This window comes from Triticum aestivum, chromosome 5D (genome assembly GCF_018294505.1).
Source record: "Triticum aestivum cultivar Chinese Spring chromosome 5D, IWGSC CS RefSeq v2.1, whole genome shotgun sequence".
Lineage (NCBI taxonomy): Eukaryota > Viridiplantae > Streptophyta > Magnoliopsida > Poales > Poaceae > Triticum > Triticum aestivum.
In genome coordinates, this window is record NC_057808.1 from 277,561,001 (window position 1) to 277,577,420 (window position 16,420).

General features: G+C 45.1%; 2 protein-coding genes across 2 annotated transcripts; both read left to right on the forward strand.

Annotated features, from left to right (window-relative positions):
• The first annotated feature begins 308 nt into the window (after positions 1–308).
• Positions 309–10,743, forward strand: LOC123120904 (GBF-interacting protein 1-like). Its single transcript, XM_044540876.1, has 11 exons — positions 309–710; positions 2,750–2,793; positions 3,226–3,331; positions 4,553–4,676; positions 5,261–5,598; positions 5,696–5,800; positions 6,541–6,925; positions 7,748–8,009; positions 8,458–8,616; positions 9,002–9,502; positions 9,921–10,743. The coding sequence occupies exons 1-11, from the start codon at positions 554–556 to the stop codon at positions 10,212–10,214; spliced, it is 2,475 nt and encodes an 824-aa protein (XP_044396811.1). The 5' UTR covers positions 309–553; the 3' UTR covers positions 10,215–10,743.
• Positions 10,744–10,948: 205 nt separating this feature from the next.
• LOC123120905 (uncharacterized) lies at positions 10,949–16,300 on the forward strand. The gene is made up of 2 exons (XM_044540877.1): positions 10,949–12,298; positions 13,566–16,300. Exons 1-2 carry the CDS (start codon positions 11,676–11,678, stop codon positions 14,191–14,193), a joined length of 1,251 nt encoding a protein of 416 aa, XP_044396812.1. The 5' UTR covers positions 10,949–11,675; the 3' UTR covers positions 14,194–16,300.
• The last annotated feature ends 120 nt before the right edge of the window (positions 16,301–16,420 follow it).

The window sequence follows — 16,420 nt, forward strand, 5'->3', positions numbered from 1 at the left end:
AAATTTTCATCAATCAATCATCGCAACAACGCGTGGGGTATTCTATAGTAACCGGTAATTTACATGCATTGCATTGGCACCTACTCCTACGCGATACGTTCACCTGCATTGCATTTGCACCTCCTACGTTGAAATTACATTTCATGCCATCGGAAACAGAGGTCCGGAGCCGGAAAGTGAATTTCGTACCCACTGTTCCACCGAGGGAAAAGAAAGCAGTTCTCGCACTGTTCCTGTTCGCGAGCTGCCGCCGCCCCACACACGAACACAAACACAAACACAAACGGAGTCACACGCACATTCCTTTCCTTTGCTCCCCCACAAAACCCTCCCACAAATCTCTCTCCCTCCCTCCCACCTCCCTCCGCTTCTCTCTCCTCCTTTCCCCCTCCTCTCTCCCTCCGCTCTGCTCACCTCTCCCCGCCTCGGGATTCGCGTCCGTCCCTTTCTCGCGTTCGTTCGTGCGGGGGCAGGAAACCAGGGTGGGCAGGGAAAGGGCGGCGGCGAGGAGCGGCAGCGGCGAGGAGCGGCAGCGGCGAGGAAGAGGGAGGCGATGGCGGCGGCTAGGGTTTCGATCCCGGCGGCGGTGCGGCGGACGATCCAGAACATCAAGGAGATCGCGGGGAACCACACCGACGAGGAGGTCTACGCCGCGCTCCGCGAATGCGACATGGATCCCAACGAGACCGCGCAGAAGCTCCTCCACCAAGGTATCCCCACTCCCCCCATCTCGGCCCCCTTCGATTCGATTCCGCGTGGAGCAGGCGGCCTCTCTCATCTCGCGCGGCGTTGGCGCGCTAGGTCTCGGCAGCGAGAAATGAGGGTTTCTCTCTCGTAGGTGAACGCAGGACGCGCGATGCCTAGTACGCCTCTGACGGCGCCCGATTTGACGCGAGCCTGGTTGGTTCTGTGTTCTAGGGTTTGTGCCGTTTCCTCTCGTTGTTTGAGGCTTCGTGATTGCTGCGCCCGAGATCCTGTTTTAGTGTACAACAACCAATTAAGAGTAGTAGAGCTTGGTGAAATCATGTTTTAGTTTTTTTCTCCTGTTGGATTCGGCTAGCTAGTTCTGCAGGGTTGCAATATCTATGGGGGAAAAGCCGAGTAGTTGATACTACGTCATGTATTGATTTTATTAGTGGAAACATGGTATCCTGTTTTGAAGGATAATAGCAGTACTAGTATGTATGTGGGTGCTTCCTGGATCTTCCAATCGTGTGTGTGTGTGTGCTGGTGGTGGTGCGGAGGGGGGGGGGGTGCTGTTTGGTTGCTGCTCCTTAAGAGTAGTTTGTGGCTTGCCTTAATTCGTCGGGAAGCAAAGCGTAGAAGGAACTCAAAGTAAATATTTGATTCAAGCAAAGCAAATTAAACTTGGATACATAAGCATTTGTACTAAATAAGATATGTATGAAACACGCAAGACATCGTTCTCTATGTTCAGTTTCACCTACAAGTTACAAATATCATTTGAATTTTCGTGCTGAAAATGGATTTAGACAAAGGTGAAAAGAAACTGCTAAGCAATAATTATGGGGTCTTACTAGGCAAAATGCCTCAAGGGGCAAGGCCGGGAACCTCGTTAGAAACTTGTGTCATACGAGGTAAAATGCATAGAGTGGCAAGGCTCGTGACATGGGACAATATCTTTTGACCTGAAAGTTGGATTAATTAACCTCCGGTTGCCACAAAGGTTACTGTATGTCTGAGGCCTTTGAGTTGAATCCTAGATGTTTCTGCGAGTTAACGAGGCTGCCTCTGGTTGCACAACTACGCATGTCTGCTGCTTACTGTTCTTTTATGATCGCTTTTGTATATTAGTGAATATTTGAAATTGCCTTTCTACATTAATTGTCACCTTTGTATATGTTTTAGGATCCGGTTGCACACAGCCAGCCAATAAAAGCTAGCCCTTTGTCTGTGCTTTTTTTTTTTGTGAAAATCTGAGCAAAGGCTAACCAAATAGGGATAAATCTTCTGTTTCAGTTCCTTTGTTATTGTATGACAGGGGTGTGTGTGTGTTTGTGCTTCTTGATTATGTTGGCTTAGGTCTTTAGGATTACAACTAGTATTGTGTGCACTCCAGCTAATTGGGGAACTCTTTAAATGCTGGAGTTTAACCAAGGGAGATGGTTTTGAAGATTCCCGAATCCCGATATCAATTGTTGATTCATGTTCAAGACGGATATGTTGGACTTGTGGTAACATGAACTTCGTTTGAGACCTTGTTGAATGGAGTTAGCTTCAACTTAACTAGTATGTAAACTGCAAAAGCTTAAGTCTAGTATTTTTGCTTCTAGAAAAAGCATGTGTTTTTGTATGTGCAAAGTAGATCATTCTAATATCTTACTCGCTGGAGAGTGGATATCATTTTGAGTTAAAGTAGCATATTATTTTGGTTATTCAGTTCGTGATTGATCGATAGGATGAATGTGAGAATGTCTCGTAACATCACTTTCTCCCAATCCTACTTAGTGGAGTTTCAACCTCACTCTATATTTAGAACTGCCAGAGATTAAACTCAAAAGCCTTTTTTCGCTGTGAAAAAAGCTTATGTTCTTGTATGTAGAGAACGGACCACTCTTATGTCTTATTCTCTGGAGATATGTTGAGGTAAACGGAAGTAATGGCTTGTTTGAGGTATCCCTTTCTTGCTTCGCTGCATGTCATATCACCAGTGTGTATTTATTGTCGCACATTTGATGCTAGATCTTTTGGTATAATTGTACCTTAACAAGATCTCTCATTATTTCAGATACCTTCCATGAGGTGAAAAGAAAGCGTGACAAGAAAAAGGAGGTAAGAGGACCCCCCCTATTTTGACGCTCATATTGTTAGTGTGCAATACCTTCCCACATCTTTATCTGGTCTTTAATCTGTTTGCACAATCAAGCTTTCATTATTAGTTGGTATGTCATTGCAAGATAATGATGATAAAAAATAGTTTTGGATAAGTATTATTGTGGCATAAGCTAACATTGGGCGTTTGGCTCATTTCATCGGTGATACTCCCTCCTTTCCAAATTAATCAAAGTTCTAGCTTTGTCCTAAGTGAAACTTGTTTAACTTTGACCAAGTCAACTGTATTGGTTTATAACAGCTACTAAGATGAGCATAAGATGTCATATAACGTATTGACATAGTTACTATATGAGTACCCTTTTCTTTTGCGAAGGTTAACATATCCTTTTCTTTTGCGAAGGTTAACATATCCTTTTCTTTATCTTACAGAGCAACAAAGAATCTGTTGACCCCCGATGGAGACCTGGGACACAGGGGCGAGGTGGAAAAGGTGGCCGTGGGAACTATTCTTCACGCCAATTAAGCAACTCTAGTGGTAAGCTTGCATTACTCTGGAGAATTAAGTGCTGTAGCAAGTATAGAGATGTGGCATTCAGTTTTTGCTTTATGTCCAGTATGATGGCTGTTTTTCTTAGAAGTCTGCCTTTATACTTCATCTTGAAACTTATGGGTAGTTAGATGAAGTTACAATTGGTGGGAATGACGACATGTAATCGATGTTACATGATTGCTATTGCCCTTCCATTTTGTCAGTGCAATGTGAATATGCATTTTACAGTTAGTAGGGTTACATATTCACTACAAAGCATGGATACGGCAGAAACTGCCGAATTGCCGTCCTACTACGGGGGGATACGGGGGCACGCGTGGATACGCTGGGATACACGTATCCCGCAGTATCCCATCTTTTCCGAATTAAAAAAAGAGGGAAAGAAATCGGGATACGGCAGATACGGTGTGGACACGGTGGGGACTCGGGAGCCAGCCTCGCCGCCGCAGCCTAAGCTCGAGGCTGCAGCCGCCTGGACTCACTTCTCTGGTCGCCGGCTCGCCGCCGCCGTTTCCCCCAAGTCCAGCTCTTCGCCCGACGAAGAACGTCCATCCAGCAGAGAGGAAGATGGCAAGGCGTTCGAGGACAAGGAAGAAGGACCGGGCGGGGAGAAAGATGGGGACTGCAGCCAGCAGCGAGGAAGAAGAGCACTTCAAGAGGAGCTGCGGGATACGTGTATCAGGAACGAGAAGAGAACGGGTAGAGGAGAAGGTGGTGGCTGGAGGAAGCGAGAAGAGAACAGCTAGAGGAGCTGACTAGTCTAGGGTTTCAGGAACTGGACCTTATATGGGCTCTCAGTGGAGAGCTACATGGGCCTGAGTGGAGGGTTCGTATGGGACTATGGGCTGCCCCAAAGTCTTTTATCAATAGAAATGAGGCAACATATATCCAGTAATTCCTTTACAAAAAACATATATCCAGTACAAAATCTCTGATCTAAAAATTATCATTAAATCTTTATTGCATGCTGTTATTTTTTTCTATATATTGATATACCCTGCCGTATCCCCAAATGGCTGTTTTTGAAAAATGCCGTATCCCCGTATGCGTATCCCCGTCTTTCCGTCCCCGTGTCCGTGCTTTTTAGCATATTCATACACGATTAACCCATCTATCTTCCTGTATCCATTTCAAAGTATCCCAGAAGTGAAAACTAATTTATAATAAGCAATCCTTTACATATAGTCAAATTTCCTGTTATTGTAGATGGCACTGGGAGAAATGCTCCTGCTGGAAAGGAAAATGACCTGAATCCGAGCATGGATAAATGTACTAGCCCTTCACCTGTCAATCCAAGCACAGAAATGAAGCTATCAACTTCCATTTTAAGGTATTTATGTTGGAAAGGAACACCGTTGAACATTTACTGTTCATCAAGTTCTGTTTTTTTGTTTGCCCTGTATATTGTATTATTGTTTAGCTATCGTATTGGTGCTCTGTGCTTTTCTTAGTGTGGTCCGTTAATATTCTGAAATTGATGACAATTAAATACATGTACGTTTGGCACAACTGTGCTTCTTTTCATTTTCTTCTTCGAAATGACATGTTGGTTCTTGGAGGATTCATTAGTCTTACTATAATACCCTTTCAATTGTAGTGCCACTGCATTTTAGAACAGGCTGTGTGGTTAGATGTTGCAACTTAGTATCTTGATCATTTTTCTAAGGTTTCTTGGATCACCTTGTATGTAGAGAAGTGTAGGACATTTATATTGTAATAGCAAATTTTGCCAAAAAGCATGATCATTTACGAGTTTATACACAAGAAACAGGATAAGAATGACTAATATCAATCATACAATGCACATTTGTGCATTTTCCACATTTTGAAATTTTACAAGTAGGCTTTACAAACGGAGCATGTGCACCTGAGTCCTGCTGCAGCTGTTCAGAAACGCAACTGACTTTTTAACAGTTCGTCAGGTGGCTTATCCAATGGTCCATCACAACCTCTTGCTCCTGTGGCGAAATATTCTCAGCCTACTTGTCATTTGCCACCTTCAGATTCAAAAGGACTGGCGGGTGTTAAAGGTACCCCAGAAGAGGCTGTCTTGGATTTAGGTTCACATGTAAACAACTCATCAATTCAGGCGCTAGGAGTGGGTACTTCTGTTTCAGACCCACTGCTTACGCCGCCCCTTCAACCCCACAGTCATGGTGGTGAGATCGTTGCCAACAAACATGCTGTCAGAAATCAGCGGTCAGCAGGTGAATATAAGGTGGTTTCTGATGATGCATCAGCACTTCCGAAAGGTACATGTATATATGCAGACACTTTCTCCAGTTGGAACCAGTAACCCATAGTTTGGTTATCTTTTGTTATGTTATTAACACATTTTCATGTGTCTAGACACGCCTCAGTCTTCTGGTTCATCTTCTACTGTGCTACCATCTGGTAGCAGGCCATCTTCTAGCTACAGTAGTCGCTCACAGCAGCCAAGTGGCTCGCAGAAAGGTACTTTCGAACTCTAATATATGAGCATTCCTCTGCATTTCTTATTGCAGAACAGCATGCATCCATTGCAAGTTTTGCAACCAGTTCTATAAGTCGTGGGTTAGTATCACTATTACTGTTTTAACTTCAGATGCCACACCATAGAGCACATGCAGTTATTGAATCACTGTTATGGTGGAAATAGCAGTTGCTGCATATAATTTACTGTAGATTATTTATTGGACAAGTAATTAGGCTTTCACTATCATTGTGGGATCTGTGTTGGTATATGGCTTGAGTACTTGTTGTCTTGACTCAAAACTCCTGTAACTATTGTGCTTCTCCGTTGATGAAAAGATGTGAAAAATGTCTTTTGCATGTTCTCTTAAGAAGACCCAGTATGAGGATCAGTGAAAATAATACGAAGCCATCTGAACTATCATAGTTATCTCCTAAATCCTTTCCTTCAATAGACACTGTTGTTTGTAATGGTACACTATATTTCTTCGTTTAATCCTGATCACTTAACGTAATTCTTCGTTTCACCCCAACACTCATTTTTTCTATGTTTGCTTTATACCATGCACTTACAGATTCTTTATAGCTGACAGCTACCTTTCAGACAAATAACAAAGCTTATTAGTTTTTTGTAGTTCTTACAATGTTTGTAGGTCATTGTTCTATATTTGAATGGAACTGTCATCTGTTATTGAAAATCTTTCCTTTGTGTTACTAATAATAATACAAACTTTGTTATCTAGCTGTTCCAAATAAAGAGTGGAAGCCAAAACCAACGAACAAACCCGCCCAAGCTGAAAATGTTACCCGTGATGATGTAGCTGTTACTGTGGAGGTTGTTCCACAGTCAGTTCCTGCACCAACTCCCATTAATAAGGAAGATATCTCTTCGGGATTGGACAAAAGACTCGGTGATATGCAGTTATTCGACAAGCAGCATGTCATTATTCCGGATCATCTTCAGGTCACAGAGTCGGAAAAATACGGACTCAGTTTTGGCAGTTTTGGCACCAGTTTTGAACAAGCTCCGAGCTTTCCAAATGACCATGGGAGCGAGAAGAGCTCTATACTGCCTGAATATGAATCATCACAAGATCTGGAGGAAGTTGCGGAAGAACCTGCCTCTAGGTTTGTATTTTAGTTCCAGTCTTTCATCTGATGCAATGTCAGGTTTAGTAAACCAGACGCTTATGCTTAGTAAACCAGATGCCATGTTTTCCATATTTAATGATGGATTTTTTTAGTGTGTGTGTGGATAGTAAATGTTTGCTCTTAGCAGCAATCTCCTCATTTTTGGTACATAGAATCCTTCCTGATGGTAAAGATATGGACTCAGTGGCAGAAAATTGCTTGCTTCTGCTTCGAGGAGTTTCCATTAGATTCAGTCAATTGATGTTTGTTATGGTTCTATATCTAAATTGTTAACTTCATTTCAGTAGTGTTAGGATTTTGTAGCATATTTTATCCACATTTTAGTTAGTTCTGCGCTTCATTCTTGCCAACCCATGTCTTCATATTGTTGTGTGTGAATCCCAATTTGTCAATCCAGATGCCTGGGGGAAATTACTGTGGAGTAGCGACCCCCCAAAAGTCATCTGAACAAAATGGGGTCTTTCAGTACAAATTTGCTTCTGAGAGGTCATGGAGCTTTCTTGCAGTACAAATTCTCTGCATGCTGGGCTTGCCATTTTCCCCAATATTTTCTTGTAGCTTTCTTGCAGTACATATATCTTAGCATATAACAATAGCTATCGTGGTCCTAAACCAATATTAGTTTTTCACCATTTGTGTATATTGTGATTGAAGTTATTTTCTGTGTCTGAACTGTCATTTTTGTCATGAGTTTCCATGTGCTGTCAGGAAGTTTAGTACCTTTCAGTTTCCATGTACTTAATAATTGTTTGGTAACTTAATTCAGTCCTTAATAGTTGTTCGGTAACTGAATTGCAGTCATAAGAGTGCATCCTCCACTGTTGAAGCGGCAGCTGAATCTGGTCAGCAGCAGCTGACTGCTGAAATGACTGATAATATCTCACCTCAAGAGGCGGATAATTTGTCCAGTACTCCTAAAGTTGCAGAGTTCGATGAATCGAAGGACACAGCAGCTTCACACATGCCCCAAGATTCTGTCCAAAATGCGTACTCAACATTTGCAGTTCCACCACAATCACAAGGGAACCAGATTCCATTACTAGAGACATCTGAATATCAGGCACGTGCTGCACTTATTTGACCTATGCTTGTGTTCATATATTTTCCATTCATATGAAAGTGGTGTGATGCATGACTGCAAAGTCACTTTCATCCCACTAGATTAATTTTAATTTTCTCTGTTTGAAGTTGCATGTTGCATCACTTTACATTGCTCTTCTTTACTGGAAATATTATTCCCTAGCAAACAGTAGGCTTTCTAGCTGGCCTACATTCTTAACCTTAGTGCACTTGTTTACAAGCCAATTGTTCTGTCCCAAAGGGCTGATACAATTGTTGTTGGCCTTGGCCAACCTTCTATTTTCGTGGTGTGCTTCCCAACATGAGGTGCTTCAGAGTAGACTACCCTTTCTAACCTGCCACTACATACTATCCTGTCTCCTGTCTAATTCCTCTAATTTTGAAGTATAACGCTGTTTTGATATAATACTGCCAAATCGCGCATACAGGTGCAACAACCAAACGATTTTTCAGCGAATTATTATACACAAATTTACCGGCCAATGGCTGATGCCGACGGCCATATCTCACCATTTACTGCTCCTGGAGCTGCGATCAAGTCTGGGAACATGCCAGTTCTGCCTTCTCAAACTGGCCAGACTCCAGAGGTTTGCATCTAGACCTTTCTACATATTCAATTGTTCTGTTGCATCTCAGTTGCTGAGCCTGTTGAAACCTTTGCCAATCAATGGTAATTAATCTACGTATTTGATTTAAATATATTTTGTGTTCAGTGGATCACCATGTTTTTCATCCATTTCCTTGATTGCTTTTCATCCTCAATAATAGATAGGTCAAATATTGATGTTGTTTCTCTATGGCGTCAAAATTTCAAATACGAATCTCAACCTGCAGATTTCAGTTTGTTTTTAACAGCTGAACCCAGTAAATAATTTCCAGTATTTCCTTGTCAGCTTTTTTATTTTTCCTCCAAACATCTATAGTTTCCTTTTTCAGTATATCCTTTTGACTGTTCTCTTTTAACTACCACAGGAACTCAACTCAGTGATGCTGTCTTCGTCTGGACCCACTCCACTTGCCACTCCAACTCCTGGAGCTGTTCCAAGTTCTATTTCTATTCCGCAACAACCTCTTCCTATGTTCCGTCAGCCTGTGGGTGTACATGTACCCCATTATCAACCTAGCTTTATCCCATACAATCAGTATATCTCTCCTTTCTATGTTCCACCACATGCCCTTCACCATTTCATGGGCAATGCTGCGTTTCCTCAAGCTCCTTCACCTGGAAGCATGTATCCACCTGTAAGTTCAGCTGTTGCACCCCCAGTCAAATACTCAGCCACAGCATACAAACCTGGTGCCAACACTGGAAGTCAGACATATGCTGTAACGCCTGGTGCCTATGGAACATATGGTTCTAATCCATCAGTCTATACAAATAACAATGTGGTGCCAAGCGGCACTTCGGCAGAGAACGGTGATGTCAGTGGATCACAGTTCAAAGAAAATAACATCTATATTGCCGGACAGCAGGTAAACGTTTATGCATGTCTGTGAAATCGCACTTAACTTTCTTTATAATATCTCAATTCTTGGAATTTCCTTGCCATTGACGAGTAGAAGCTATAAGATCTGTTTTGGGATTATTTTAGTTGAAGTACTTGCTTGGAGATGTAGTATATGGAAACTTCATGTGTGGTTATTCGCATATTGGGCTGCTAAGAGCCATTCTGCTGTTAATGTTTGCTCTTTTAATGGCTTCACGTCCTAAATTTATGGCTTATTAGCTTGAACTGTGATGCAAATGCACAATAACTAAGCTCTCTGAAAAACTTGCTAGTACTACTGTAAAACCAGGATAAAGTTCATAAACATATGCAGTAGGCATTTTGTCTTCTTAGTGTTACTTAGCAAATACACTTGTTTCTCACTACTTGGTACATCTTGACAGAGTGAAGGCTCCACTGTCTGGATTCCTGCACCTGGACGGGACCTATCTGCTCTCCAATCTAGCTCCTTCTATGGCCTGCCTCCACAGGGGCAGCACCTGGCATTTGCCCCTGCCCAAGCTGGTCATGGTGCCTACGGAGGGATGTACCACCCAGCACAGACTCTTGCTGGAGCTGCCGTTCATCCTCTTCTCCAGCCATCGCAGACAATTGCTGGAGCTGTTGAAATGGTTGGGCCGCCTGCCAATGGTTATCAGCAGCCGCAACATGCTCAGATGAACTGGGCTAACTATTGACCACAGGCAGTATATTCTTGCGAGTAGCCACCATAGGATGAACAAAGAGAGCAGTCATTTGTTGGATACCTCGAAGTGTTGGTAAAGGAAGTTTTCCAGAGTTTTCAGCATAGGGGGTGCCTGATCAAGAGTGTATATATCATCAAGCATGGGTGATTTGCAGGGAAGGGTTGCAGATTCCCAGATGGTCTAAGTGTTCGTTCGTCACTGGTTTGATTTGTAGCAGGAACTGACCATTATGTTAGACAACGAGGGTCTACGCAGGTACCCGTTCTTTTGCCTCGCACCCCCACATCATTTTAAGTTTTGCTGCAAGAAAAGTTCCGAGCTTCGACTCTTTCTGAGGTAATAGATGCTCTGGACTTCGGAGTCATGGTATGGAAGTGAGCTAGGGGGATTTTCATTCTTTCCGCTGCTTTACATGTAAAGTAGTAAATTTTGGTGCTACGAGGACATGTCTGTACTGTTTGTACTTGGGTGTAATATGAACAGTAGTATAAACCAATCCCGAAGTTGCAGCAAAGCTTTATTTCTTTTGCGTTTTCTGATATTCGGTTTAGTAATAACATTCTGACGTACGTACCAACGAGGTTTTGACGGTTGATGTGCTGCATGGTCCTATAATAAAAGCAGAAGTGATTACTACTCTACTGCTAATAGGACAGGAAGATTGTCAAATTGAGGTAGTGAAATTCGCGTTAACATGAAATCAGGATCATTAACCACATGCTCCGTTGAAATGATGATGAAATTAGTTTTGAGCAAAATGTACTTGGTCAATGCCAAGTTTTTGTGATGGACACGGTTATGTTGGGGTTTTTTATTATCGGTTGTGCCACTAGTTGTGCCAAATTTTGGCACTAGAAGTTTCAAGTACTTGAAAAATGCCATCCCTCTGTTAAGTCTGTGCTTAGAAATAGTGGCAGAACTGATTATAAAAACCGTTGGCCGTGGTATTTGGGTCATTTCACTCCAGTCAATGGGCCGATGGGCGAGTTGCATTTTTGAGCACCTATTTAACGAAAGGATGATATTTTTGAGATGTTGAAACTTATAGTGGCAAAATGAAGTAGTGTGACCCAACTAACGGTAAAATAGATAAAAACCCTCGTGTCAGTAAATAATTTTGGTCACAGGCTGTATTGAATTATAACGAAAAAGCTTAGCGATATGGATGTGAACTAGAACAATTCTTGTTTTAGGTAGAATCAGAATAATTCTTTATTCGCTATCAAAAGAATTAAGCAGAGCATTTCAAATTTCATATTTCGAAGAGAGTTCACCCAAGGTGAGTGCTGTGTCAAGTTCAAAAATAGAGTAAGTGGTCTGGTCAACAGTACTGTAGCTGTAGGCTGCTTTTCCTTCCCAAAGCCTGATCCGAATGTACTCCGCTCTTTTCGTCGGTACAGAAAAACACCTCCCTCCGTCCCTGCTACTGCTCCTTCCCTGCAAAGCCAAACCATGGCCGGACCACTCCCCACGCCACCGCCGGTGGAGGAGCCACAGACGGGGGCTGCAAAGTCGGGGACGACGGTCGATGCCCTCACCGTGGACACGCTCCGCGACATTCTCCGTCGCCTCTCCGTCGCCGACCTTCTCCGTGCCGCCCTCGCCTGCCACCGCTGGCGCCGCGTCGCCGCACGCTGCATCCCCCGCACCGCTCCTCTCCTCGGCTACTTCTTCCACCCCACCGCCACGGGTTTGCCGCCACCCATGCCCAAGTCATCCAAGGAAATTGACACCCCCGCCGTCTTCGCTCCCTTGGACGCCTCCGCCCCGAACCTCTCCCTCGACTTCGCTCCGGGGGCCTCCCGCTTCGTGCTCCACGACTGCCACCAAGGCCTCCTGCTTCTCGAACCGTTCGCGTCGCTCCCCAAGGGGACCATCCCGCGCTTCCTCGTCCTCGACCCGGCCACCCGCCGCCGCGTGCTCCTCCCGCCGCCACCGCGCGACACGGTGCCCGACGACCACCGCTGGCGCCGCTCCAGGTACTACGTCGGCTCTGCACTGCTCTCCCGCGCGCACCCGAGCAGGCTCTGCTTCGAGGTCGTCTGCTTCGCCATCGACGGCGGGCACCCGCGCGCGGGTCGCGGAGAGTAAATTGTATAAAACCACCTTCGAGGGTTAGGTTTGCGAAAAACATTAGGATACATTTTCTCTGCAGAAGACACCACATCTTGCGTAATTGTTTTGCAAAAATCACTGATCGGCGGATCTGGCCCTGTTAAGTGAGATTATGACAGGTGGTTCCGTTTTTGTATACGTGGCGTAACGGCTCCAGCCAAACGACGTTAGGCGGGACACGGGGCTCACCTGTCAGTTGGGTCTTCTCCAATTCTTCTTTTTATCAAAAATATATATGAAAAGACCTCCGCTTTCTCACTCCACCGCCGGTCAAATCCGTCACGAGCTCTTCCCTGAGGTGAGATGCTGCAGCCACAACTCCTACTCTGGCCGAGCCGCCTGCACCCTTGCCGAGCCCCCTCCTTCTCTGGTTGCCGGAGCATCACCTCGGCCCTCCCGCGCTCTTCTTTCTCAGCTCCGGCCACGAACTCCACTCCTCGGAGCCGAGCTCGCCCGCCACGGTACGCCAACGAGCAGAGGGATTTCGGCAACGTGAGGTGAGCCCCTGCACGTGCACGTCGTCCAGCTGCATCATGGGATTTCAGCGATGCCACGGGCTCCTTGACGCTTCCCCGCAGGCTCCTTGAGCAGAGGGCACTTCACCGCGGGCTCCTCGACGATGCTCGCGTGCCCACGCCGCCCAGCAGAGTCACCAGCGCCCGACGGCCGTGCGTCTCCTCTCCCCTCCCTCTGCTCCTCCTGGTCGGGCGGTTCGTGGCCCCGAGTCGCAGCCGCTGAACCACAACGCCACGGGCGAGCGCCATGGACGCCGCCGCCTTGCCCGCGCAGCCACGCCGCCCGCCGACGACCATCTCCCTCGCCACCGCCCCAAGCATCCACGGCTTGCTGCGCCGCAGCCACTCCTCCCAGGTCTCGACGGCGCGCCCCCTCGCCGGCGACGAGACACGTCGTACTACTTCTTTGCTCGCGTGCTTGGGCCGACAAAGAGCTGATTGCTTTTCTTATTTTGATTGAAGGGTGTCCCTGTAAAATTACAGGGACTGGTTTGCAAAGCTAGAAAAATTCATCGTCAAACGTCGTTTGGCTGGAGCCGTTATGCCACGAATGCAAAAACGGGACCCACCTGTCATAATCTCACTTAACAGGGCCAAATCCGCCGATCAGTGATTTTTGCAAAACAATTACGCAAAATATGGTGTCTTCTACAGGGAAAATATATCCTAGTGTTTTTCGCAAACCTAACCTTCAAAATGATGGTTTTATGCAATTTACTCCGTCCGTGGACGACGGCCGATGCAGCTGGCGCGCGCTCCCGCGTACCATGGAGGTAGAGGTCGGTTTTGACCCCTGGTGGTTCGAGCGACGCTGCGTGCACGCAGCCGGGAAGCTCTACTGGCACATCTGCAACTCCTACCGCATGCTCGTGATGGACCCTGCCACGCTGCACTTGTCCTACCTGCTGGCGCCAGCTGCACTGTCGGACGATTTCTGCACGTACCGCGTCGGGGAGACGCCGGAGGACGGACGGCTTTGCCTCCTGGCCGTGGAGAGTCGTTCGAGGCAGCTGCAGCTCTGGGTCCGCGGGCAGGCCAGAGGGAGCGACAATGGGTGGCTTCTGGAGAGGGAGATGCTCAGCATGCGTGTGGTGTGGGACGCAGTGCCAGGCCTGCCCAATGACCTTGCCCACAGGGTCTACAGTGTTTGGCCCAGCGACATGGACGCGGGGCGTACCGGCAAGGTGTTCATCAAAACCATGGGATATGGGCGCTACTCCTTACATCTGGACACCGCCAAGATCGAGCGCCTGCACACCAAACATGGCAAGGAGTACGGCCACCCGATCTACGCCTACTTCCTCGCGTGGCCGCCTGCGTTCCTCGCTCCAGAATACTGACTTCCCGGTGATTGGTAAAACCTCCTTCCCTCTTAAGATACCACTCATCGACGTTGCTTGATCATGTGCTTAATGCTGCCTTGAGTTGTTCCTTGCATGTGCATGTGATGATAGGTGCATTCGATTTAGTTTACACTGCTGGCGTTGGTAGCAGATATATATCCATTTGTTGTCGGATTTTGCAAAGTTGCCAGGATTTCTTATTGCAAGACAGGCCTCTGAAGCCACTGTGCTCAAAGTGGTAACAAATGTGAAGCAATCATTCAAAATACTTGTCTGTTTTAGAATTTCTAGTCATGATTTCTTTCTCGATTCCGGTTTCGATATATGCTGGTGGTAGAAGGTCTAATGCATACATATACATTATTCCTCTACATGGATCATAGTCTCTAGCTACACTGCACGCATGTTCATTTCTATCCTGGTCTGTCATATTTCGCATACCAAAGTTTTGGCAATTTGATGGAGTTTTTTGAACGAATCAAATATTGCTATTTGTTACAGCCGTTAACAAGTATAGAACGAATAGAGTAAACATTCCTACTTGTTCTGCTGGTCGCAGCCATTAATTAACCATTAGCTAAACTCTGCCTTAAAAGGAGAGAGCCAGAAATAACCATAACGGTGTGTTTCCTAAAATTTGGTCATTTTTTTATTGAATGAGTAGTATTTGGTCACTTAGAAGAGCAAAGAAAGCTTAATTATGTTCATCGTCTCATTAGCACTTAAATAGTTTTTTTTTCCGCGGAAGTACCTTATATTTTGAATTTTTGATTGCTTGAAATCATTAAATGCTGTCAGCGGTCTTTTGCTTTACCTGTACATGGGCTTAATGTTGTTCATCATCTCATTAGCACTTAAATAGTTTTTTCCCGTGAAAGTACCTTATATTTTGAATTTTTCATTGCTTAAAATCATTAAATGCTGTCAGCATTCTTTTGCTTTACTTGTACACTGGCCTAATGTTTGTGATCGCAGTTTGCTTGTACATAGTCATGGTTTAATGTTCTGAATAGCAATCTACTGGTCAATAGTTTTTCAGTTTAGCAAACAGCCCAATTGATACAATATTCTTCTCAGAATACTCAGCACCTTTCAGTTCAGCTGAAATTGTGCAAACTCTCAGAATACTCTTTCAGAAAAATTTTTATTGGAAAAGTGAGTACTCAGGCCTGTTTCATTTTTTGTAACACCATCTATATATAAGCTTAAAATTTTCTTTTGCTTATCAGTTTAGCTTTTATGGCTTAGAGCATTACTAGTAGAACCCTCAAACCCTCAAATCCTTAAAGCAGTTTTAAGGGTTGAGAAGTGCCACTTTTTGACACTTTTAAGGGTTGAAAAACAGGGGCAAATACTAGAACCCTTAAACCCAACCCTTAAACTGCTTTTAAGGATTAGATTTGAGGGTTCTAGTCTTTGCCTCGACCCCAACCTTTAAATCTATCATTTGACATCTCATAATTTATGACAACAAGAACACAATCAACTTCCAAACAAACTACCAAATGACAATCATTGATGCATGGTTTAATAGTTTACATCACAAAATCATCATCTTCCTCCTCTCATCGGCACCATCACCAAAAAGTTGCACCTCGGCGCCATCTCCTAGACCACAAGCGGGCTCCATCAAGCATCTCCATCGGCACCGGTGGAGTCGTACACACCGCCATCACCACAACTACTCATCGGAGTGTCACCTCGAAAAGTAGAGGACGCAACACGGAACATCCTCTTCCTGTCTGCGATGTCCTCCTTGGTGTCCTTCCACCATTGCAATTGGTCTTGATCCATGTCCTTCTTGGACATCATAATGTGCTCTTTCTCTTCCACCATGAGTTCTTTCCATACCTTTGCCTCTTTGAGCTTGATCATCCTCTCCTCCAACTCGGCCTTGCGCTTTGCTTCTTCACGCTTTGCTTCAACTTGTGCAAGCTTGACCTCTTTCTTCTTCTCGGTGATAAGAAGCTTCGTCTCCAATGTCTTCGTTGTCAATTCCTCTCTTGCCTTCATCATGTGGTCCATCTTCTCCCTTAGGCTTGACGCCTCTTCTTCCATCTTCACCCTTAGCTTGCCCTTCTTGGTTCCCTCGGGCTTGCCCAAGTTCCTCTCCTCCTCATCTTCACTATCATCCATCCTTAGCATTGCCGACTTCTTGGGTGCGGTCTCTTGATCCCTCAACTTCCACTTGTCAAAGGTTTGAAGAATTGACCAAACATGCTTA

What these genes read in the sequence shown, in the direction of transcription:
- LOC123120904 (XM_044540876.1), top strand. Translation starts at nt 554, where the DNA reads ATGGCGGCGGCTAGGGTTTCGATCCCGGCGGCGGTGCGGCGGACGATC. An exon ending in GCGGAAGAACCTGCCTCTAG is followed by an intron (nt 6,926 to 7,747) that starts GTTTGTATTTTA and finishes ACTGAATTGCAG; the next exon opens with TCATAAGAGTGCATCCTCCA. An exon ending in TAGAGACATCTGAATATCAG is followed by an intron (nt 8,010 to 8,457) that starts GCACGTGCTGCA and finishes TCGCGCATACAG; the next exon opens with GTGCAACAACCAAACGATTT.
- LOC123120905 (XM_044540877.1), top strand. Translation starts at nt 11,676, where the DNA reads ATGGCCGGACCACTCCCCACGCCACCGCCGGTGGAGGAGCCACAGACG. An exon ending in GACGGCGGGCACCCGCGCGC is followed by an intron (nt 12,299 to 13,565) that starts GGGTCGCGGAGA and finishes TGGTTTTATGCA; the next exon opens with ATTTACTCCGTCCGTGGACG.